At 45.3% G+C, this 23,804-nt stretch overlaps 1 protein-coding gene and 1 pseudogene across 1 annotated transcript in view; one reads left to right on the top strand and one right to left on the bottom strand.

Moving 5' to 3' along the window:
• Positions 1-219: 219 nt before the first annotated feature.
• LOC116905542 lies at positions 220-538 on the bottom strand (annotated as a pseudogene).
• Positions 539-1,621: 1,083 nt separating this feature from the next.
• Positions 1,622-23,804, top strand: part of Msh2 (mutS homolog 2) — a 57,519-nt gene continuing 35,336 nt past the window's right edge. The window contains exons 1-7 of the mRNA XM_032908713.1: positions 1,622-1,908; positions 6,100-6,254; positions 8,009-8,287; positions 9,290-9,436; positions 13,447-13,596; positions 14,153-14,286; positions 18,348-18,547. Of these exons, the coding sequence (XP_032764604.1) occupies positions 1,698-1,908; positions 6,100-6,254; positions 8,009-8,287; positions 9,290-9,436; positions 13,447-13,596; positions 14,153-14,286; positions 18,348-18,547 (1,276 nt within the window). The 5' untranslated portion in view covers positions 1,622-1,697. The remainder of the gene's footprint in view (positions 1,909-6,099; positions 6,255-8,008; positions 8,288-9,289; positions 9,437-13,446; positions 13,597-14,152; positions 14,287-18,347; positions 18,548-23,804) is intronic.

Here is a 23,804-nt window from a genome sequence, read left to right as displayed (position 1 = left end):
CTTTCTGTCTGTAGAAACTAAGGGGTCTGTACAAAGACTTTACTTGGTAAACACAAGGCTGTTGAGGTCAACACAGAGGTGGGCTGTTAGCAGTTTTTTGGAGAACTAAAGTTAGCTCGAGGTAACGGCTCAGGACTTGCAATATTTGCCCTCTCCCTGATCACATTTTTTTTTTTTTTTTTTTTTTTTTTTGAACCTTCTTTTATTGGGGAGGGGTCATCAATCCTTTTTGGCTGCCGCCTTCTGCATGGCTGCCAGCACGTTGCTCAGCTCCTCCCTCTTTCTCTTGGCGCGGATGTGCGTGCCCACCCTCTTCTTGATAAACTTGAGTGCTCGCTTGTCCTTGGACACCTTGAGCAGCTCCATGGCACGCCGCTCGTAGGGCGCGAAGCCGCACACCTCCCGGATCATATCTAGCACGAACTTGGTGTGCTTGGTGAGGCGCCCGCGGCGGCCTCTGTGTCTTGGCTTGCTGACGTTTTTTTGTCACTTTGTGGCCTTTGTTGAGGCCCATGGCTATGGGGTAGCGCAGGGCCATGGCTGCAGCTTTCCGATGGCGGCCAACAGGAAGCCCTGATCACATCTTAATCAGTTAATTGCCCTAAAGAATATTTATAACCCTGCAGGTTTTCCTGTCAGTTTATACCTCCACATACAACTCATGTAGCACAAACTGGCCTCCAACTGCATAGCCAAGGATAATATTGTATTGAGTTTCCTGCCACTTGGTTCTCCTGATCCAACCTCCTGAGAGCTGGAGTTTCAAGTGTGTGCCACCACACTCGTTTACAAATTACAACTTTTTATTTAGATTAAGAAAAAAAAACTATTGTTTATTTGTTTGCCTTCGTGAGTGCAAGTGTCTGACGCCGACCTCCTCTACCCACAAGAGAATCTGGAGTTACCAGTTATGCTGAGCTGCACCGGTGCTGGGGACTGAACTCAAGGTAGGCAAGTGTGAAAACATTAGGAAGAAACTGCGCGCCAACTCTTCAGCCCCCAATGTGTCCTTTTCTGTTTATTTTTTCCAGACAGGGTTTCTCTGTGTAGTCCTTACTATCCTGGAACTCGATTGGTAGACCAGGCTGGCCTCAAAGGCCTCCCGAATGCTGCGATTCAGCCACCACATTCGGCTTGCAAAAAGTCTTTGGAATGAATTAGTCAACCGATGAGCAAATAGCGAAACTGAGTCAGTAGGAGCCTGGGCACAAAAAACCTGAAATCTTACCAGGCATTTGCACTACAAACGTATGTCACGCACTCCAGGCTGGGTGGAGGAAAAAGAATAGTTCTTTGTTTACAAGTTCTTTGTGATTTCACTTTTAGGTTTCCGGTCATTTGAGAAACTAATTCCTAGCTGACCCGCCTATCCTAGCTACCCACCCACCTGACTCTCCGGAGTGCGGACCTGAAAGCGTAGCCTCTGAAGGGGTTGCGCATCTGCAGGTCAGCGTGCAGGCAAGTCGAACGCATGCGCAGTAGCTAGAGTCCTAGAGTTCGCGGGAAGCTGGGGCCTTGCTCGGTTATGATTGGCTATTGTGGTAGACTCCCACCCACCGAGGAGCAGCGCTGCATGCTGATTGGGCGAGCCCACCTAGGCCTGACGCGGTTTAGGGGCGAGGTTGGGGAGGCGGGAAAGGACCCGGCGAGCGCAGGGTCGCGCTGTACTCTCTTGGGTTGTGTGGCGCGTTTCGGAAATGGCGGTGCAGCCTAAGGAGACGCTGCAGTTGGAGGGCGCGGCCGAGGTGGGCTTCGTACGCTTCTTTGAGGGCATGCCGGAGAAGCCGAGCACCACGGTGCGCCTCTTCGACCGCGGCGACTTTTACACCGCGCACGGCGAGGACGCGCTGCTGGCGGCCCGCGAGGTGTTCAAGACCCAAGGCGTGATCAAGTACATGGGGCCGGCAGGTGAGGGCAGCCGCGGGAGCGGGACCCGCTGGGGGCCTGAGCGCGGCGGGCAGCTTTGCCGCGCCGGGGCAGGAAACTTGGGCGCGTCAGCGGTGGAGCAGCGGCCCTGCTCCCCTGTGCAGGAGAGGTGCCTCCTGGGGCTATGTGTTTAGCATATTGTTTTGGTTCGCCTCCGCACAGCGGGCCATGCTTGTGTGTGCACCGTAGAGCTCACGACAATTCGCCGCCCACTCCAGGCTGTCCTGGAACGTCTGATCCTCAAGTTTCAGCTTCTTGATAGGATTAAAGTCATTGCCACCATGCCTAGCTCCAAATCTATAACAGCCCGCAGCCTAGGAGTGAGGAGTGGAGGGTGCGTTGGGAGATTCCTTTAGGGCACCCTCATTTGCCAATATAAGGTTTGTTTTTGTTTTTACACCGTTCTGCTTGAGAACCAGTGATGGACCATTGTGGAAGGGCAGTATCGCCAAGTGGGCAGGACCTGGGATCTGACCTGGAGCTGTACTGCCCGGATTTCAGTTGCAGCCCCCTAATGCAACTGACTGCGGTTGAGCTAGTTGGAAAGCCGTGCTCAGCATTCGTTTTTTGTTTTTTTGTTTTTGTTTTTGTTTTTTTCCCCTGCCACTTGGTTCTACTCACCCAGCATCATCTCTCCCTAAAAGGCTTCAGATCTCATTTGTGGCCTAGGTAGATTAATTTGATCACCATAATAAACCCATCCCCCTTTGCTTTTTCTTTCAAATTCAATGAATGCCCATTCTATCGTACTTTGGAGTTGCCAGTTGTAATTCTTATGCTGTTACATGCAAATGGGATGTTACAGGCAAGAGATAGGGTTACCTGTTTCTCCCTATGCGAGGTGATCATCTGCTGCCTCCACATCCTGTAGTATTTGGTTTTGTTCGACAGTTGTTCCTCACCTTGAGTAAAGAGTGAGAAAGACAGGCAGGCACTCACATGAAAGTTTGTGTCTATTATTACTCTTACCTCACAATCTTCCCAGCCCTTGCCACTAGGTTATGTTTCTTCTCTAGATATTTTGGGATGTGACATGTAAATGAAGTCATATTTGTTCTTTGTTTCAAGGCTTACTTGTACTCTCAGCATTTCATTCCCTTTGGTTGCTAAATAATTGTATGGATTTCCCACATTTCACTTAGCTCTTTGTTGGTGGACTTCGTATTGGCTTGGTTTTATTTTATTTTATTTTTTTTTGAGACGAGGTCTCTGTTTAGCTTAGCCTTGGCCCACTGGGAACTCAGTAGGTTTACCTACATTGTCTTAGAGCCTCATATTGCCTCTGTCTCCTGGGACTCCAAGCTTTCACCACCGCGAGCGCGCAGTTGAGCTTTATACAGGAACCTACACGTTTGTTTGCATTCGTACCCATTCTTCCCACCAGTGTAGTGAACAGTAAGCGCTTTGCAGCTTTCTGGATCCCATGCCATGGGCTTGGGTAGAATTTTGTTGACTTTTTTCATAGTTCTCTGGAGCTGGCCTCTGGTATCCCTTTACTGACATTTTACCCGCTTGATTGTGCTCATGTAATAAATGATCTGTTCTTCTAAGGCCCTGTGATCAGGGAGTGCCTCCTGCCTCAGCTTCCCAGGTTCAGATCCTGGAATGCATTATCACATTACAAGTCCTTTTGTGTCCCACCATCTGGCACGGTTGAATGCCCATAGGGGCTATATGTCATTCTCAGGAACCTTGTACAAACGGGAGTATATTCCTTCTGGGGAAGCATGGGTAGGTTTCAGTTCTGATCAGTTGTTTCACAGCAGAAAAATCCTGTTCTCTCTATCTGTTGGTTCTTCAGGAACTTAGAGTATACACAGACAAGGCCTGCAGACGCTTGTCATCAAGTGTGTACTGCCTCTCAGTGTGTCACACTTAGTTACTCTGCCTTCTAGAGCAGTGGCTTCTCAGAGGATAACCGGTGAACTTTTTCCGGATGTGGTCTCCATGGTGAAGTGATGAGCTATAATGCAGCCTCAGCAGTTCTGCCCTGACCAGATGGTTCTGTCACATGCTGTACGTTGGTTTAGCCGCTGTCCCCGAATTAGGCCAGACCATCTTCCCTCACCACAATATATTTGCCAAATAAGACTGCATTTTAGTTTCTTTTTTTTTTTTTTTTTTTTTGGTTCTTTTTTTTTTTTCGAGCTGGGGACCGAACCCAGGGCCTTTGCGCTTCCTAGGCAAGCGCTCTACCACTGAGCTAAATCCCCAACCCCTGCATTTTAGTTTCTAAATTGAGAGCTGATGCATTTTATTTTATTTTTATCTTTTGCTTTTCAGACAGTGTCTTAGTGTGTAGCCTTGGCTGGCTTGGAACTTAACATGACTCACAGAGATCCACCTGCCTCTCTGTCTTCCCAGTGTTAGGGCATTCTCCCTCAGACTAGCCTCGTAGACATTTACATACTGAGTTTTATATGTATGTGTTTGGTCTGCGTGTCTGTCTGCATCCTGTGTATGCCTGGTGCCAGAGGAGACCAGAAGAGAGCCTCAGAGCCCCTCAGAATTAGAGGTAAAAATAGTTGTGAGTAGCCATGTGGGTGCTGGGAAAATTGAGTTTTATTCCCATGGATGGTGTGGTAATTTTATTTGTGTGCATGTGTGTGCATACATGTGTGCGTGTGCATGTGTATATGCATGTGTGTGCATACGTGTGTGCGCGTGTGCGTGTATGTGTTTGTGTGTAGAAAGTTATTTTACTTTGTTATGGCTATCCTGTGTGCATGCTTCACTGTGCACCATGCTTACGAATCTAGAATCTGGCTTCCTTGCAGCTGGAATGACTTAGTTTCCTCTAAGACAGGGTCTCATCCTTGGCACCATTTACATTTTGAAGAATAAATGATTCGTTTATCGTGAGAAGCAGTTCTGTTGTGATCATGTTAACAGCTCCCCCTGCCTCTCCTGTCCACTAGATTCCAAAGTGCGTTGTCCCCTTGTGACCACTTACGTGTCTCCCGAGTTATAGGCTCCCCAAGAGGAGCAGAATCACTCCTACTTGAGATATGGATGAGACAGTTCAAATTTTTTTTTAAAAAAGCGTGTGTATGGGTGTTTTGTCTGCATGTATGTATGTATGTGTGTGTATCGTGTATGTGCCTGGTGCCCACAGAGGCCAGAAGAGGGCGTTTGATCCCCTGAGACCAGAGCTACAGATGGTTGTGAGCAGCCACCCTGTGGGTGCTGGGAATTGAGCTTAGGACCTCTGTAAGAGCAGCCAGTGTTCGTAACCACTGGGCCATCTCTCTAGCCCCTTGCTTTTGTTTTTTTGAGACAGGATTTCTCTGCATAGCCCTGACTATCCTGGGACTCAATCTGTAGACCAGGCTGGCCTTGAACTCAGACATTCGACTGCCTCTGCCTCGTGAGTGCTGGGATTAAAGCAGAGCACCGCCCAGCGAAGGCATTTGCTTTTTTTTTTTTTTTTAAAGGTTTATTCATTTATTATATATGAGTACACTGTAGCTGTCTTCAGACACACCAGAAGAGGGCATCGGATCTCTTTAAAGATGGTTGTGAGCCACCATGTGGTTGCTGGGAATTGAACTCATGACCTCTGGAAGAGCAGTCGGGTGCTCTTAACCGCTGAGCCATCTCTCCAGCCCCGCTTTTTGTTTTTTTCTGAGACAGTTTCTCTTTGTAACATCCCTGACTGTTCTAGAACAGAGGTTCCCCTGCCTCTGCCTCTGGAGGGCCTCCACACCCATCCAGTGAATTAATTTATTTTTATTCATCTCCTTTGGGTGTTATATATCTGGGGAACAGGATGCAATCGGCATGCAGGAGTCAGGTCTTTCCCTCTACGGGAGCCTTGAACTCAGGTCAGCAAGCGTTAACTCACGGAGACCTTGATAACCTTGTGCTTAGTTGTTTTGAGACTGTATCTTGCTGTGTAGTCCAGGCTGCCCTCCAACTCCTGATCCCCCTGCCTCAGACTTCCAAAGGCCAGAGCTGCGGATATGCTTCCTTGTGCATGCACAGTGTTTGTTCGTTGAGCAGTTTGCTGAAAGGTTGGCTTGCTTGGGGGGTACAGGGTTGGGCTCACTTGTGAGGTGCTCAGACATGCGTTACCTCAAACCCTCATCTGTAACGTTTAGCTTCGTTTACTTGTTATTTACCTCAAACCCTCATCTGTAACGTTTAGCTTCGTTTACTTGTTATTTATTCTAGGGGCAAAGACACTGCAGAGTGTTGTGCTGAGTAAGATGAATTTTGAGTCTTTCGTGAAAGATCTTCTTCTGGTTCGTCACTATAGAGTTGAAGTTTATAAGAATAAAGCTGGAAATAAGGCGTCTAAGGAGAACGACTGGTATTTGGCATATAAGGTAATTTTCTTTCTTTTGAATGTTTGTTTTAGAAAATTAAATTCAGTGCATGTTTTACTATATAAACTAGGCTGTGATAGCAAAAATGCTTTGAGAAATTTTGATATAGTGCTGGGTTTTTAAAAGTTACAGTTTAATCACAATTTAGAAATTCAGTAGACTTTATATAATGTTTCTGAACACACTGATCCTTGTCTCTCGCTGTTCTGTTCCTAAAATAAAAAATAACCGGGATGATAACCTGGACATAAATATTATCATTAAAAAGATTGGTTTTATTCATCTTTTTAATTAAAAAATTACTTATTTTTATGTGTATTAGGTCTGCACGTCTGTGTGTGCACCACTTTCCTGTCTGTTGCTGAGGGAGGAGGCCAGAGGAGAGGCCTTGGATCCCTGGGATTGGAGTTAGAATCGTGAGCTAGTTCTAGGAGAGTACCCAGTGTCCTTGATCTCTGAGATGTCTTTCCAGCCTCCAAGGTCTCACTGTGTCCTCAGTGCAGGGCAGCCTAGGGTTCTTGCAGTCCTTGGATAATGGCTGTCTTGATGTGCAAGTGGTGCACGACTTTGATCCCAGCAGAGAAACCCTGTTTTTGAAAGCCAAAAGCAAACAACGAAAACAAAGAAAAATGCCTAACTCAGCTTCCCAAGTTGAGGGATTAATGAAGTCTTTTTTTTTTTTTTTTTAATTTTCTTAGAACAAGCTCAGTCTGGTGTCATCCATCATCCTGCCTCGCTTCTCCAGCGCTGGTGTGGTTACAGACATGCTCTGCCAACCTGCCTTTGACTTTTCTATCTCTCGCTTTCTCTTTTTTGGTTCTCTTTTTTTTTTTTTTTTTGGAGCTGGGGACCGAACCCAGGGCCTTGCGCTTCCTAGGCACGCGCTCTACCACTGAGCTAAAATCCCCAACCCCTCGCTTTCTCTTTTTTAATTAATTTATTTTATGTGAGTACACTGTAGCTGTCTTCAGATGTACCAGAAGAGGGCACTGTATCCCATTACATATGGTTGTGAGCCACCATGTGGTTGCTGGGAATTGAACTCAGGACCTCTGGAAGAGCAGTCAGTGCTCTGAACCATAGTGCCATCTCTCCAGCCCCACCAGACAGGTTCTCTAGTCCCTAATGTCGCCTTTATAAGTTTGTGACTGTGCACATTTCTCAGTCCACATCTTTAATGAGTGTAGAGTCACAAGCCTGGAGGATGCTTTGGTGTTGGACATAATGTCTTCCTGCGGCCTGGGCTGGCCTTGACTGGACTCATTCTGTCTCAGTCTCTCCTGGGCTAGGAGGCTTGACAGTCACTTTGGCAGAATAGTTTCTCTGTATGGTCCTGACTGTCCTGGAACTCATTCTGTGGACCAGGCTGGCCTCAAACTCACAGAGACCTGCCTCCCTCTGCCTCCCGAGTGCTGGGATTAGAGGTGGCAGAACGACCCTTAGATGTGCGTAAGTGTTACAAAAGCAGCCATAGCCAGGCATGGTGATGTGTGCCTGCAGTCCTATCGCTCAGGAAGCTACAGGAGCACAGTGTCATTCTGTCTGGCCAAGCTTCCAGGGAAGCCTGTCTCTGTAGAAATCGGTAACTGCGAAAGGAAGAGAGGTCTTTATAGCACAAGTAATAATAATTGAAAATATACTGACTGGCATTTTTCTGTAGGAAAATACAAAATTGGTCAAGTTTGGATAAGTGTTCACTTGGAAAGTTTAAATATGTTCAGTGTTTCTTAAAAACTGTTTTTGTTTTTGCTTAGGCTTCTCCTGGCAATCTTTCTCAGTTTGAAGACATCCTGTTTGGTAACAATGACATGTCCGCTTCCATTGGCATTATGGGTATTAAACTGTCTACGGTTGATGGGCAGAGACAGGTTGGAGTTGGGTACGTGGATTCCATCCAGAGAAAGCTAGGATTGTGTGAGTTCCCTGACAACGATCAGTTCTCCAATCTCGAGGCTCTTCTGATTCAGATTGGACCAAAGGAATGCATTTTACCAGGAGGAGAGACTGCTGGAGACATGGGGAAACTGAGGCAGGTAAGGGAGTTCAGTCCAGGAACATCTTTAATTAAAAAAATCCCCTTCCCTGTGTTGACCTGAACCTCTCGAGAGCTGGGCAAGTGCTCTGCCGCTGAGCTGTGGCTCCTGCTTCTCATTTGTGGGGAAACAGTTTTAATCCTAATTGAAGGACAATCTTGATTTCTAACTTTGAAAGACACTTGGCATTCTTAAGTCATCCTGACAAGTGTTTATATAAGACTTGTTCTACGGGAAGAGATGGCTCAGCAGTAAGAGCACTGGCTGCTCTTCCAGAGGTCCTGAGTTCAATTCCCAGCAGCCACATTGGGGGATCTGATGCTCTCTTCTGTCTGTCATGCAGACATATATACAAATAGTGTTTTTAAGGCTAAATATCTGTGTTAGCGCTCAAGTAATCCTAGAACTCAGGCTGCTGAGGCAGGATGGCTCTGAGTTCTAAGCCAACCTGGGCTGTCAAGTAAGGCCATGACTCAACAAACCTAGAAACTTGAAGAATTCTAGGTTTGGGTTGGAGCTCAGCGGTACAGTACCTGATCAGCACACTCTTGTCTAAGATCAGGTGCCCAACAAAATACAAAAGGGTTTCAACATGGCATTCAAGGAGGCTTCTAATGTCCTGTTCTGTTTCGGCTTCTTAGCTGCTAGGGTTTAAAATCACACCAAGCAAGAAACTTTTATTTTGTCATAACTTTAAAGTGGAGTTCAGCATTCACAGTTGTTTAACTGAATGGCAGGGTCTCACTGTGTATCTCTGGCTTGCCTGGCGCTCGGGAACTGCGAAGACCAGGCTGACCTTGAACTCAAGATGTGAGACCCACTTAGCTTTCCCTCCCGAGTTAGTTCTTAGATTTAGAGGTTGTTCTAAGAACTTGGACGGTGAACAAAATTTGGTGCCTATAATAACCCTCTAGGCTGTTGTCCTTTTAGGCTCTCTGATGTTAGACATTTCCTTTGCTCATTGATTTCGTCAAAGTAACTTGAAATCTTTCCTATGAACAGGTTATACAGAGAGGAGGGATTCTGATCACAGAAAGAAAGAGAATCGACTTTTCCACGAAAGACATCTACCAGGATCTCAACCGGTTACTGAAAGGCAGAAAAGGAGAGCAGATGAACAGCGCTGTCTTACCGGAGATGGAGAATCAGGTCTGTGGTCAGAAGTGTGTGCTTAAATCACACCAGCGGTGGTTTTAAAGCTAATTCAGTCACTGTAAACTTGAATTTATTTGTTTGTGTGCGTGCCCGTGCTCGTGTACACGGATGAGCGCATACCACAGCGTGTGTGTGGAAGTCAGGGAATAACTTACAGAGAGGTTTTCTACTACTACCATGTGAACTCTGGGGTCACGGTCAGGCCTGGCGGGAGGGGCTTCTGCTGAACCATCTCACTGGCCCATACCTATGTCATACTCATTTTGAAATCTGAGCTGCATCTGTGATATTGTTTTATATACAATAAAGTTTGTGGAAAAAAATCAAGAAAATGACTGTGACTAGGAAATTTTAAACATAACCTTATAGCCTTATATTTAAATATTTACTGTTATTTTAATTTATGTATGTAGGGGAAGTATGCTGCCCTCGGTGGACAGAGACGTGAGACTCCCCTAGGGCTGGAGTTATAGATGGACGTAATCCATCTTATATGTAGGCGCTGAGAACGAACTTGGATTCTCTGGAAGAGCAGTGCAGGCTGACTGTTTCTCCACCCCTATAGTCGTACTTTTGTGGTTCATATCTGTAGAGTATATGTGGAAGGGGTTTTTTTTTTTGTTTGTTTGTTTGTTTTGTTTTTGTTTTTTTTGTTTTTTTTTGGGGGGGACCGAACCCAGGGCCTTGCACTTCCTAGGCAAGCGCTCTACCGCTGAGCTAAATCCCCAACCCCATGGAAGGGGTTTAATATTTACACATGAGCTTGATATGCAAGCCTGAAATTCTGGCAGTTGGAAATTGGATCAGAAGTTCAAGATCATCCTTGTAAATGTTGCAAACTTGAGGCTAGCCTGGGTCATTGAGACCATGTTTCTACAAAGAGGAGGAAAAAAGTCATTTTGAAAGAACTCGATTTGTGTCAGTTATGTAGGGGACATAGCATAGTCTTGCTTGTCCCAACTTTGCTGTGCAATAATGTTTTTGAGAGAGAATTTAATGTTTTGTTAAGTAAGTATAAATATGATTGAATTGAAGGATTGTTATTGGAGATTAGCAAGTACTAAAACTGAAAGTATGTTTACCTTCTTAAAAAAAGATTTATTTGATGTATATGAGTACACTGTAGCTGTCTTCAGACACACCAGAAAGAGGGCATCAGTCCCCATTACAGGTGGTTGTGAGCCACCATGTGGTTGCTGGGAATTGAACTCAGGACCTCTGGAAGAGCAGTCAGTGCTCTTAACCCCTGAGCCATCTCTCCAGCCCCTACTTTTTTTTTTTTTTAAATGAGAACAGAATAGCGTGGCAGGAGATGAGGCAGTCTCAAATGTATGTTGAGTTGGAGGACATCTTTGGCTAAATGAAACCACCTCAGAAAGGCAAATAAAAATGGGATAAGGGCATTGTAAATAAATAAGCTGGTAGAGATTTGGCTATTTATTTATTATTATTTGAGACAAGGTTTTATTCTATAACTCTGCTGGCCAGGAACACACTGTGTAACCCAGGCTGGCCTTAAACATACAGAGATTACCTGTCTCCCGAGTTCTGGGATCAAAAGCATGTGCCCCTTGCTTGTCAGTTAATAAGTTCTTATGGCTGGATATGGTGGCTTACTTCGGTAGTCCAAGTACTTACTGAGCAAGCTGGGGCAGGAGAATTACTAGTAAGAACAAGCCTGGGCCACAGAGTGTGTCTTATAACCAAAACAAAGAATGTTGATGCCTGCCTCCTTCCTGGTGATGTACTGGGAGATCATGTGGACAGTCTTACATGTTAATAATTTTGACATAGGCAATTAGAATGTAGTTACCATTTAGGAAAAAGTAGGTCTGTTAAAATGAACCAGCATGTTTTAACTGAAACAGGGTTTCATGTAGCCCAGGCTGGCCCTGAGTTGGTGCTGTAGACCATGAACTTTTGATCTTGCCTTCCTATCCTGAGTCCTGGGTTTGTATAGGCTACCATGTCTGCTTGTCAAACAGATTTTATATATTATTACTTTGTGTGTGTGATTGCTGACAGAGTGGAGGTTGGAAGACAACTGTCCTACACTGAGAGTTCCCTTGACTTAGTCATCAGCCGTGTGCTAAAGCAAGAACACTTCTTTACTGACTGTAAGACACTAAAACATCTTGGTTCTTAAGTATATATTAAATCAGTGTTTACTATTGTTTGATGTTTGAACTTCTTACTGTTTTAATTTTTACTATTTTATATGAATAATGTAGAATATAGATAATGTATTATTTGAGGCAGGGTTTTGCTGTGTAGCTCTGGTTGTCCTGGAACTCTGTAGACCAGGCTGGCTTCAAACTCAGAGATCCACTTTGAGATTTTCTTTCTGTCTTCATCTGCACCACGGCAGGATTCTGGTTCTGACTTCTGACAGCGTAGATGAGTTTGTTTGTTTGTTTGTTTGTATATATAAAAGAATTATAGGACGATTTTTTGGTCTTTTTTTTCTATTTTGTATTTGGAGATAGGTTTTCTACTTGTTCATGTATACCATTGAAATAAATGTGCTGTGGTTTATTTATAAATGAAAGTAAATACCAATGAGCAGTATTTTAGGAGGTATAAAAAGGGCAGCCGGTGGCGATGGCAGTGGCGGTGGCGGTGGCACACACCTTTAAGCCCAGTACGTGGGAGGCATAGGTAGGCTGATCTCTGGAGTTGGAGTCCAGTCGGGACTACAGAACACATCTCAGTACAGCCAGGGTTGTACACAGAGAAACCCTGTCTCCAAAATCCAAAAAGAAAAAGAAGTTGTTAAAAGACTTTAGCAGGACTGAGTATATGACCTTTATTTCTTCCAGACCAGAGATTTGGGGCTTACTTATCTAAAGTCGAAGGATCAAGTTTTGTACACAGCAGTCCTTGTTCAGACAGACCCTGTCATCTTGTCACTTCTTGGTGGTTTCCTTCTATGCGTGTGCATGTCTGTCAGCATGTCAGACCGGCATGGACTGTCCTCATCCCCCAGCCGTGGGAGCTGGTGGATCAGACCTGGTCTTTGTGGAGAGTTCCTGGTGACCTCTTGCATCATGGGTGGAATCAGATGAGCTCTCATAGCCTCTTCTTTCTTTCATATCTTGCTGAAGCCGAGTTTTGAAAAGAAAAGGAAAGGAAGGGGAAGGAAAAACAGCCACAATTCTACTATTTCCCAGGAGACATCTCTTAGAAAAGACAGTCTGGGTAGTGATGACTCATGCTGGGAGGCAGATCTCTGTGAGTTCAGGGCCAGCCTTGTCTACATAAATGAGTTCCAGGATAGCCAGGGTTACACAGAGAAGCCCTGTCTCAAAACCCAAAAGACAGTCTCCATGGGGACAGATTCCAGCTTTCCAATACTTGTCTACTGAGATGTAAACCATCTTCCCTCTGGCTCTCCCACTTCTAAGCAACTGGGTTTTTCTATCTTTTTGAGACAGGATATGACTGTTCCTGTCTGGCCTGGAACCCACACTGTAGTCTAGGCTGGCTTTGAACTCACAGATCCTTCATGCCTTTGCCTCTTAATTGCTGGAAATAAAGGCTTGTACCGCCATGTGTGGTGGGTTTCACTTTGATTATACACGTATATGTATATATTAATTATCGTGTGAGTGTGTGTATTGTCATGAAGTTACTCCAGCCTATATATGAGGTCCCAGGGGCTCCATGTCATGAGGCCAGGACACTTTGGGGAGCCCTTTTTGCCCTCTGTGGGTTTAGGGGTATGAAGTCACGAGGCTCAGGGAGCAGGTGCTTTGGCTACCGAGCTGTCTCACCAGCATGAGAGACACACGAGAGGCACACGAGAGACAGGTTGCACTGGGCATTGTACACTATGTAGACTGCTGTGCGTTCCAGGCTGGCTGCACTCTCGATTTTCCTGCGTTGGTCTTGCACCCACTTCCAGGCACATGCCTCTGTGCCCAGCTGGGCTTTTCCTTGTGTTTGCATTTCTAGCACCTAGTCTCGATGCTGGAGGAACCTGTTCATTACATTTCTACTTCTAGGTTGCTGTTTCATCATTGTCTGCAGTGATCAAGTTCCTAGAACTCTTGTCAGATGATTCAAATTTTGGGCAGTTTGAACTGGCGACTTTTGACTTCAGCCAGTACATGAAGTTAGACATGGCTGCAGTTAGAGCCCTCAACCTTTTCCAGGTAAAAAGCACAACATGGGTTAAAAATGCTGAATCATATTAAAAATATTTTTTCTTTTGCAAACAATGACTTATTCAAGGGATCTGTATTTTATAACATTACTGTACTTAGAATAAGTAAGTTGTTAACTATTTCATTTTTCTAACTTCAAGTGATGTATGTCACCTTGTCCTAGTTTTTGACTAATTTTGTGTTATTGTAGCAGTGCTTTAAAGTTCTTCTTTGAGTTCGGTTTAAAACTGCAGTAACTGGGGACGGGGCGAGGGGGAGGGGAGGGAAGACGGGTGAGGATGAGAAAAAAGACAGAATTATGAGTTTAGTTGAGGGCAAAGTGTCTGTAATACAGATGAACAGACTGAAATTTGGTTTTCACTTGAAATTTTTGTGAACAGTTCTCAGTTTATATTTGGAGAATAATATTTATTCTTTTTGCCCAAATTGTATTTCATGGCATATTAGTCTTTGCTGATGACTGTTTTTATTGTATGTATATATGTATGTATGTATGTATGTATGTATGTATGTACGTACGTACGTATTTACTTTTGTGTTCTAGGGTTCTGTTGAAGACACCACAGGCTCTCAGTCTCTGGCTGCATTATTGAATAAATGCAAAACTGCTCAAGGACAAAGGCTGGTTAGCCAGTGGATCAAACAGCCGCTCATGGATAAAAACAGGATTGAAGAGAGGTACAGCGTTTAGTGTGTGCTTTCCTGCCCCTGCCCCTGAGCAATTTGTTCTTGCTCTGTGTGGGAATCAATGCCACTTACTCTCATACACAATTTCACACTCCTTTTATTTTACTTTTACTTAGTTTTGTTTTAGAGTCCTGGTTGACCCTGAACTCGATATTACTTGAGAATGAGAAAATAAAACAAATTATTATGTGTGTGGTGTATGTGGGGTGTGTGTGTGTGTGTGTGTGTGTGTGTGTGTGTGAGAGAGAGAGAGAGAGAGAGAGAGAGAGAGAGAGAGAGAGAACGAGCACAAGGCAGGCAGAAGCGTGAGCACGTACAGTGTTTACCATAAATTCGTGGCATCCATTCTTCCAGCTTCATGTAGGCTCTAGGATCAAACTCCTCAAATAGACAGGTTTCTCAGTGAGGGCTTTTGTCCTCTGAGCCTCTCTTGCCTAACTTTGAACTTGTGATCCTTTTGCTTTCACCTCCCAGGTGCTGGGCCACCTCCCCCAGTTTATGTGTTGCCTGGAGCTTGAATCGATCAGGATGGAAACTCGTTCAGGATGTTGTGCTGAGCTCCGTCCCTAGCCCAGTTTATTTTCCTTGTTTTTTAACAGTTATTTTTATTTATTACTTGTTGGGGGAGCATGGGCAGTGGGGGTGGGGAGCTTCAGTTCTTTCCCTTCACCGTGGGTTCTGGGTGTTGGAGTCAGGGCCTAAGGCTTTTACCTAAGGAACTTTCTTACCGGCCAACAACTTTAAAGATAAGACTTGTGCTTTTAGGTTTATCTACTTTATGTGTATGAATGTTTTCCCGTGTGTGTGTGTGTGTGTGTGTGTGTGTGTGTGTGTGTGTGTGTGTGTAGTGTAGGTGTGTCTGGTGTCTGAGGAGGTCAGAAGTGCACATCAGACCCCTGGACTGCAGTTACAGATTGTTTTTGAGCTGCCATGTGGGTGGTAGGAACCTTACCTGGTTCTTCTGCAAGAACAGCCAAGTGCTTTTAACTGTTGGTTCAACCTTCCATCCTTTACTGGTTTTAAAGAAATGACAGATTGCTGTTGATTTTTGAGACAGGTTCTCACTATGTAGCCGTGGCAGGAATGGAACTTGATTTGTAAGACCAGGCTGACCTTAAATTCCTTAGATATCTTCATTCCTCTGCCTCAGAGCTGGGAGCAGAGGTGGGCGTCATCACATGGCCTTGCTCTGTTGCTTCTCCTTGAGACAGAGATCAGGCTTTAGACCAGGCTGACAGAGACCCAGTTGCCTTTGTCTCCGAGCGAGCGCTGGGAGCAGAGGTGTGCGCCAAGCCTGTCCCTGTTTGTTTTTAATAACATCTGTCTGTTTATGCATGTCTGTATTGGGAACAAGGCTGATGTTAGGGCTTTCCTGGAAGCCCTGATGTTATGGAGAAGGGACCTAGTTCTTTATCTAAAACCAGGAACATGCTGGCAAGGCCAGTAATGGCCTGGGGCGTAGAGGAAGCTTCTGCCTTGGATTCTGAGAAGCCACTCGCTGCCCTCTAAAGGGCCATTGTTTTCAGTCTCAGGGCCTCTGTGCACTTGAGATGTCCTGTGTTTCCTCTGTGCAGCATTGCTTGATGATATCAGGAGATGCCATACTTTTGGGGGGCTTGGGGGTTTCAAGACAGGGTTTCTCTGCAGCCCTGGCCATCCTAGAACTCATTCAGTAGACCTGGCTGGCCTCAAACTCAGATGCTGCCTCTGCCTCCTGAGTGCTGGGATTAAAGGGGTGTGCTGCTGCTGTCTGATGACACTGTCCTTTTTTTTAAAGATGTATTTATTTTACGTATGTGAATACACCGTTGCCATCCTCAGACACACCAGAAGAGGGCATCGGCTCTCATTACAGATGGTTGTGAGCCACCATGTGGTTGCTGGGGATTGAACTCAGGATCTCTGGAAAAGTAGTCAGTGCTCTTACCGCTGAGCCGTCTCTCCAGCCCCCAACTTGCATATCTTTTATGTTCTCAGCCCTGATCTTCCCCTGCAGGGTCCTGTCACTAAGTGACCTGCTGATCCAGGTTTATCTGAGTGTATGTATGTTATATCACGTGTGTGTAGGAGCCTGGGAACATCAGAAGACGCTGTTGGGTACCTGGAACTAGTTCCCAGCAGCTGTGACCCGGTGCCTGGGTGCTGGGAATCCAAACTGCGATCTTTGGAAAGCAGCCGGTGCTCTCGACCACCGAGGCATCGCTCCAGCTCCCAAGCATGCAGGTTATCAAAACCAGACATCGGGTTGGTGAAAGCTCGGGGGTTAAAGATGGCTACTTCCAAACCTAATGAGCTAGTTCATCTGAGGGACCACATGGTAGAGGGAGAAGACTCTTGACTTTGCCCTGTGACCTTCGTGTGGGTGCTGTGACACATCTGTAAACACACACACAGAGAAGTAAATGTAATAACTTTTTTTTTTCGGAGCTTCGGACCGAACCCAGGGCCTTGCACTTGCTAGGCAAGCGCTCTACCACTGAGCTAAATCCCCAACCCCTGTAATAACTTTTTAAAATACCAGATATTTTATGATTAATTTCCAAAGAGCCCTTTGTGATTTTAGGGATTAACTGGCTCTTAAAAATTTATCTTGCAGGGGTTGGGGATTTAGCTCAGTGGTAGAGCGCTTGCCTAGCAAGCGCAAGGCCCTGGGTTCAGTCCCCAGCTCCGAAAAAAAAGAAAAAAAGATTTATCTTGCATTCCAGTTGAACTGTGAATTAATTCTGTATCAAATTTTGTGCAGCTGGGAAATCGAGTTTAGTATGACTGATAGGTATACTCTGTTAATGTTCTAAAATTGGGATGTTAAAGTGGCATTGTCAAGGAGACAGAAGTCTTCCTTTTACATGTCTGTTATCTAGAGATATAAACTGACACTGTAATTACTCTGAAGTGGTTTACTGAATAGACTTGTGAAACTAGCAATTTGCTAGGCTTTCCAGGATACCTGGGCCAGACACTGGAGCATTGTGATTTGCTTTGTGCTAGTGCTTTGCGTATTTTGCTTCGAGTCCGGGTGTTGCATGGCCCGGGTTGGCCTCATACCCATTTCGTTAGGCATAGACTGCCGTAAGGACCTCCTGTTCTTCCTGCTCCCGTCTCATCTCCCAGGTGCTAGCTTACAGGCATGGCTTGCCTCTTGTGCCAGAGTTCTGTAGAAGATCAGTTGTATCTGTCTCTGTGTTTGGTGTTCTCTGGTCGTCTGTGTTCCCCCCCCCCCGCCCCTTTCTCTTTCTCTCTCTGAGACAGTTTCTCTGTATAGCCCTGACTATTCTGGAACTCACTCTATGAACCAGGCTGGCCTTGAGCTCAGAGATTTCTCTGCCTCTGTTCCTGAACACTGGGATTAAAGGGATCTATCTGCCTCCATTGCCTGACGTTGTTGCTGCTGCTGCTCCTCTTCCTCTTCTTCAATCTCCTTCCTCCTTTTCTTCTTCTTCAGATTTTATTTATTTATTTATTTATTTATTTATTTATTTATTTATTTAATGTTTGTGAGTACACTGTAGCTGTCTTCAGACACACCAGAAGAGGGCATCAGATCTTATTACAGATGGTTGTAATTGCTGGGAACTGAACTCAGGACCTCTGGAAGAGCAGTCAGTGCTCTTTTTTTTTTTTTTTTTTTGGAGCTGGGGACCGGACCCAGGGCCTTGCGCTTGCTAGGCAAGTGCTCTACCACTGAGCTAAATCCCAACCCCATAGTCAGTGCTCTTAACCACTGAGCCATCTCCCCAGCTCTGGTCTTTACTTTTTAAAGTTAATTTTTTTCTGTTTTTTTTTTTTGTTTGTTTGTTTTTTTTTAAGCTAACCATGGTGAAGCCTACATGTAATGAAATTCCAGCCCTGAAGAGATTGAGGCAGTCAGGATAGTGATTTGTGTGTGTTGTGGGGTGTTGCCACACTGTGGAAGTCAAGGACACTTTGAGGGGATCAGTTCCCTCCTACAGTGTGGACCTCCTGGGAACTGAACTCAGGTTGTCCAGCTTAGTGGCCAGTGCCTTCCTATTTGAGCTCTTACCACTCTAATTTTACTTTACTTTTTTCTCCAGATTAAATTTAGTGGAAGCTTTTGTTGAAGATTCAGAATTGAGGCAGAGTCTACAGGAGGATTTACTTCGCCGATTTCCAGATCTTAACCGGCTTGCCAAGAAATTTCAGAGACAAGCAGCGAATTTACAAGATTGTTATCGACTGTATCAGGGTGTGAACCAGCTTCCCAACGTCATTCAGGCTCTGGAGAAATACCAAGGTATCGGCAGCTTTGTTTTACTTAGTCCCCACCTTTTTATTTTCTCCTCACCTCTGTTTTACTTACCATGCCTAGCATGGAAGGTGCCGTCCTTCCAGAAGTTAGGTTTAGTCCCTCTCCGTGACGATGGCTACGTTTTCTAATAGGTTCACACTGAGTCTGGCATAGACAGTGCTCTACTAAGGGACCAGACCTTGGGGCCAGCCTTAGGAGTGTGATCTAACCCAGCACCGTGTTTGCCATGTTCCCTGTGCCTGGGCCTGCCAGAGCCCTTCAGCAGTTCAAGGTCAGCCTAGACTGCACAACACCACGTCTCCATAGAAAGGTGCTGTCATACACAGTCCATATAGTTATGTAATAGAGTGTATGTGAGCGAAGTCATGTCCTTGACAAAGTGTCTGCATGGGCACTGTGGGGCTTCATGCCTGTAGATGGAGCGTGTGTGCCTGTGCATACGTGTGCCCGTGCATACGTGTGCCCAGAGCAGCACCTATTCAGACCTCGCCTATTCAGACGCTTGCTTTCCTAGTTGCTGATGGCCAGTGACGTGTGCATTCATCATGTTTCTTGGATCTGCTGCTCCTCCTCAGGGTGAGGTTATAGTAGGGGCCATGTCTTTGTCTGGGTGCTGCAGATTGGACGTCGTTCCACCTGTCCTAAGAAAGTGTCTTAGCCATTGAGTCCTCCATCTTTGCAGTGTCCCACTGCAGCTTCCTCGGACTGAGTGTAAATTTCTACAACACCAGTTTTAGTTTGTATAGTTACTAAATATCTAACGTGTAAAGCATTTTCAGTTTGAACCAAATATCAACAACTCTTAAATCTATTAAAACATACCCCTTAGGGGTTTGACGGTGGAGTGCTTATGTGACTGAAGACGGTTGAGTTCTGTGTCTCAAAATAGATCTTTCAGTATTATGGGAAATTTTGGGGTTTTTTTCCAGACAAATTTAACTTCAGCTTCTTGATGACAGAATACAAATTAAATTTTGTTGTGACAATAATTTATTTTGTGTTATCTGCCAGAATGAGTACAGAAACAGAAGAGCCGCTTTTGGGAGTTAGTTCTCTCCTTCCAATGTGTGGGTCACAGGAATCGAAATCAGACAGTCATGCTTGGCAGCAAGCCCCTTACCCAGTAAGCCATTTCGTTGGCCTAAGGCACTGTTTTATAAAAGGTAACCAATGGCTAGAGACTTTAAGCACTTGGTACACAGGCCCAGGGACTGCAGTTGGGATCTCTAGAACCCATGTATTATTTATGTCGGGTGGGGATGTTCATAGTTCCAGGTCGAGACGGGGTCCTTGAAGCACCAACCTGGCTAGCAAGACTCATATCAGTGAGCTCTAGCTTCAATTAAGAGACCTTGTGGGGGGAGGGGGGGTCGGAGGTTGGGGGGCTGGAGAGATGGCTCAGCAGTTTTTAGAGCACTGACTGCTCTTCCAGAGGTCCTGAGTTCAATTCCTAGCAACCACGTGGTGGCTCATAACCATCTGTAATAGGTGGGATCTGATGTCCTCTTCTGGTGTGTCTGAAGACAGCGACAGTGTACTCACATACATAGAATAAATACATCTTTAAAACAGAGACAGAGAGTTCCATCAAGAGACTGCAGTGGGGAAGAGTAATCTGGAAACTTCCTGACAACAGCCTTTACTTGGATGTGCACCCACACACACCAGAGCGTACAGATAAACACCACACATGGAAAAGATGATACTAAAGTGTTCTCATTTTTTCAAAGTGCCTTACAGAAGTATTTCTCCTCTTGTCAGTGAGATGGCTCAGAGGTGCAGGCTCGTCACCAAGCCTGGGGACTTGAGTGAGTCTTAACAGACCATGGCTCAGAGCCTCACCCCATGGCAGCTGTTTTGGACTTTTCTGTTTTCTGTATCTCCCACCTTGTACAGTGAGCAGGTGTCCTTTTGTTTCCTGATAAGTGGCCCATACAGATTTAATTACTTATTATTTTCTTATTTACTCACTGATTGATTGAGTCAGTGTCGTATGAAGCCCTGGGTGGCCTGGAATTCTGTATAAGTAAGGCGGTCTCAAGCCCACAAGGATCTGCCTGGCTCTGCCTCTGAAGTGCTCAGATACAGGCGGTGTACCAGTGTGCCCAGCTTGTGCGACCTTTGTCTTAAAATCATCTCTTTCTGTGGCTTAGCACATTTAAATGTTCTTGTTTGCCCTTTCCGTCACCCCCGGATTTGGTCATGAGGCATCACATCTCTGAGTTTGAGGCCAGCCTGGTTTACATAGAAGTTCTAAGACAGTGTTGCATAGAGAGACACTTTCTCAAAAAGCAAAGCTAACTAACTAAAGGACAAGTTCTGGTCTGAATCCTTTTTGGTGTCAGTCTGTATTATCCTCTCTCTGCTCCCGTTTCTTTTTTTTTTTTCTTTTTTCTTTTTTTCGGAGCTGGGGACCGAACCCAGGGCCTTGTGCTTGCTAGGCAAGCACTCTACTACTGAGCTAAATCCCCAACCCCTTCTATTTTTGGTTGTGAGCCTAGCCTTTAACGGCTGAGCCATCTCTCCAGCCCCCCCAACCCCTTTTAAAAGCCCGAGTTTCCCTTCATCCTCTGCTCACCTGCTGGATGGCAGGGCTGAGCTGGCAGTTGCTAAGTTACCTGTGTTGCCAGCTGTAGCAAACGCATGTAGCCTGGGCTCATAGACTTTACGCAGACATCTTGTTTCGTATTTTGTTTTCCTGATTTCCTCCCATCCCCATTACTTTTGAAGAGTTCATCACAGTTTTTTAGTGTATTGAATTTACCGAAAAAGCCAAAACAGACTAATCTACAAAGAAAGAAAGCAAGCAGGTACAATATTTTTTGAGAGCAAAACCATGCTTTAAAAAGTACATTAACACACATTATTTTGAGAAATCACAGGTAATTTGTCATCCTGTGACATTTTTGGCTTTGATTCATTCTAGGCTTGCTTTTAGTCCAGAGAAACACCGAAAGTAAGGTGTGTTCCAGACAGCAGGGGGCAGCCACAGCATGGGAAGTACATTAGCATTGATTAAGTTTTTCTCTGTAAGACATAGGTACTTGCTGGCGGTTCTAACTGGGTAATGCAGCCACACAGACTCCTCGACAAGGCATTTGTCCTTCTGAGGGAACGGGACTGCATGGCTTTAGTTGGTCCCACTGAGTGATAGAGTGGGGTGATACCTGTCCAGTCAGATCACGCTCACATCCAGAAATAGGGAATTGACAAGATGAGATTGGCCTTTATTTCTAGCTCAAAAATGCCAGAGTACAATGTAAAATAACTCTTCTGCACTTGAACGAATTTCCAGCAGATTAAAATAACTCATTCAGACATACTTCATGGTCAACTTATCCACTCAGGTACTTTGAAGTTATTATTTTATGCGTATGAGTGTTTTGCTTGCATGTCTGTCTGTGCTAGGAATTGGACCTTGGCCCTCTGGAAGAGCAACCAGTGCTCTTGACCACCGAGCCATCTCTCCGGCCCCATGCAGATGGGATTTTGATAGAATATACTGAGTCTTAAGTTGCTTAGTGTAGCTGTTTTCACAGTGTTCTGCCACTCTATAGCAGGGATGTCTTCAGTTTGTTTCTCTCCAGCCCTGACACTTCATCCTTCGGTTAATTTAAGACGTTCACAATTCCTTGGGTGGTCTGTGAAATCCAGGGTCCTGATTTGGTGAACATAAGTGTCCGGGTCGATGGCCACGTTGCTTGCTTCCTCTCCTGCGCTCTCTTCCTTTAGAACACCATCCTCTTAATTGTTGTTGTGCTGTCCGCTTGTGCCTTCCGTCTTCCACAGGACTAAGTGGCAGTGACAGGTGTGGTTCTTCGTTTTGTGGCAGCTCCATGAGAATGGAAGGGTGGAAGAGAAAGACACTAAGAGAATAAGTAAATCTCAGATACTTAGTAAGCAGTGTAATGGGGGAGACTGCGGCCTAGGTGATACTGGGTGTGGTCTAAGAAGGCCTCTGAGAATTGCTGTTTGGGCTGAGTGATGGCTCAGCACTTAGGATAGCACTGGTTGCTCTTCCAGAGGAGCTGGGTTTCATTCCGAGCACCACATGGTTCATAGCCATTTGTAAATCCAGTTCCAGGACATCTGAAGCTGTCTTCTGGCTTCCTTGGGTACCAGGCATGTAAGTGACGCAGACCTACATGCAGGCAAAGCACCCGTGCACTTACGAGGAAAGAGAAGTTGCTGTTGTATATAGTGCTGATACCTGTAATCCCCAAATTTGATATGCTGAGGCAGGAGGATTGCCATAAATTCAGAGCAGCCTGGGCTGCAGAGTGAAACCTTGTCTCGAAAACCAAAACAAACAAGAAGAAAGGAAAGTCAAAGAAATTACTTTCCAGCATGAGATTTGAATGATGAAACAGAGCCAGCTTCTAGGATGCGAGGGGCTAGGGAGCCTACTGTACCATCAGCCAGTGCCGCATTTCAGGCTAGCAGGGATTGGACATGTTGTGAAGTAAGGTGACGTTTTAGTCACAGTGCTAGAAAATACGGGAAGAGTGGTGGGAATTAAGGCTGGAATTGAGGCCTGTCTAGTGTCTGTGTCCTCTCTCTTTAAAATTAAAAACAAAGCCAAGTGGCCTGAGCCCGCAGAGTTGAGAGGGTGTCCAGAACTCTGTAATTGAGTACAGGTGATTAGGAGCCGGCGTGTGGTGCAGGGCCCTCTGGAAGAGCAGCCAGTCCTCTTTACCTCTGGGCCACTTCTTCAGCCCAGTATCTCGTGTTTGTAATTTCGTTTTTGTTTTGTACTACCAGCTATTTTGGCTTCTAATAAAAATTATTTTTAGAGTAATGGTTTTAAACATATGAAATAAAACAAGCGCAAAAGAAAAATAATCCTATTGAAGTATAGTTATCAAGATGCAAACCCTTGGGGTTGGGGATTTAGCTCAGTGGTAGAGCGCTTGCCTAGTAAGCGCAAGGCCCTGGGTTCGGTTCTCAGCTCTGAAAAAAAGAAAAAAAAAAAAAAGGTGCAAACCCTTGATACAGAGCAGTGGACTTGTAATTGATGAATCTAAATTGTGTGTGCGTGTGTGTGTCCATCTGTCCGTCCCTCTCTCCTCCCTTCCTTTTGGAAGGGACAGGAAGACAGGTCTCCGGGAGCGAATGTAGTTGTTTACTGCCTGGTGTGGGATCCTGGAACTAAACTGGTCCTCTGGGAGCAGCACTCAGTTCTACCTCTCCAGCCCTTAGTTAATGCCATTGAGAAGAGTCTAAGGGACTGGAGAGACAGCTG

Source organism: Rattus rattus, chromosome 7 (assembly GCF_011064425.1).
Source record: "Rattus rattus isolate New Zealand chromosome 7, Rrattus_CSIRO_v1, whole genome shotgun sequence".
NCBI lineage: Eukaryota > Metazoa > Chordata > Mammalia > Rodentia > Muridae > Rattus > Rattus rattus.
Note: the sequence above shows the minus strand (reverse complement) of the source record. Positions and strands in the feature narration are given on the sequence as shown.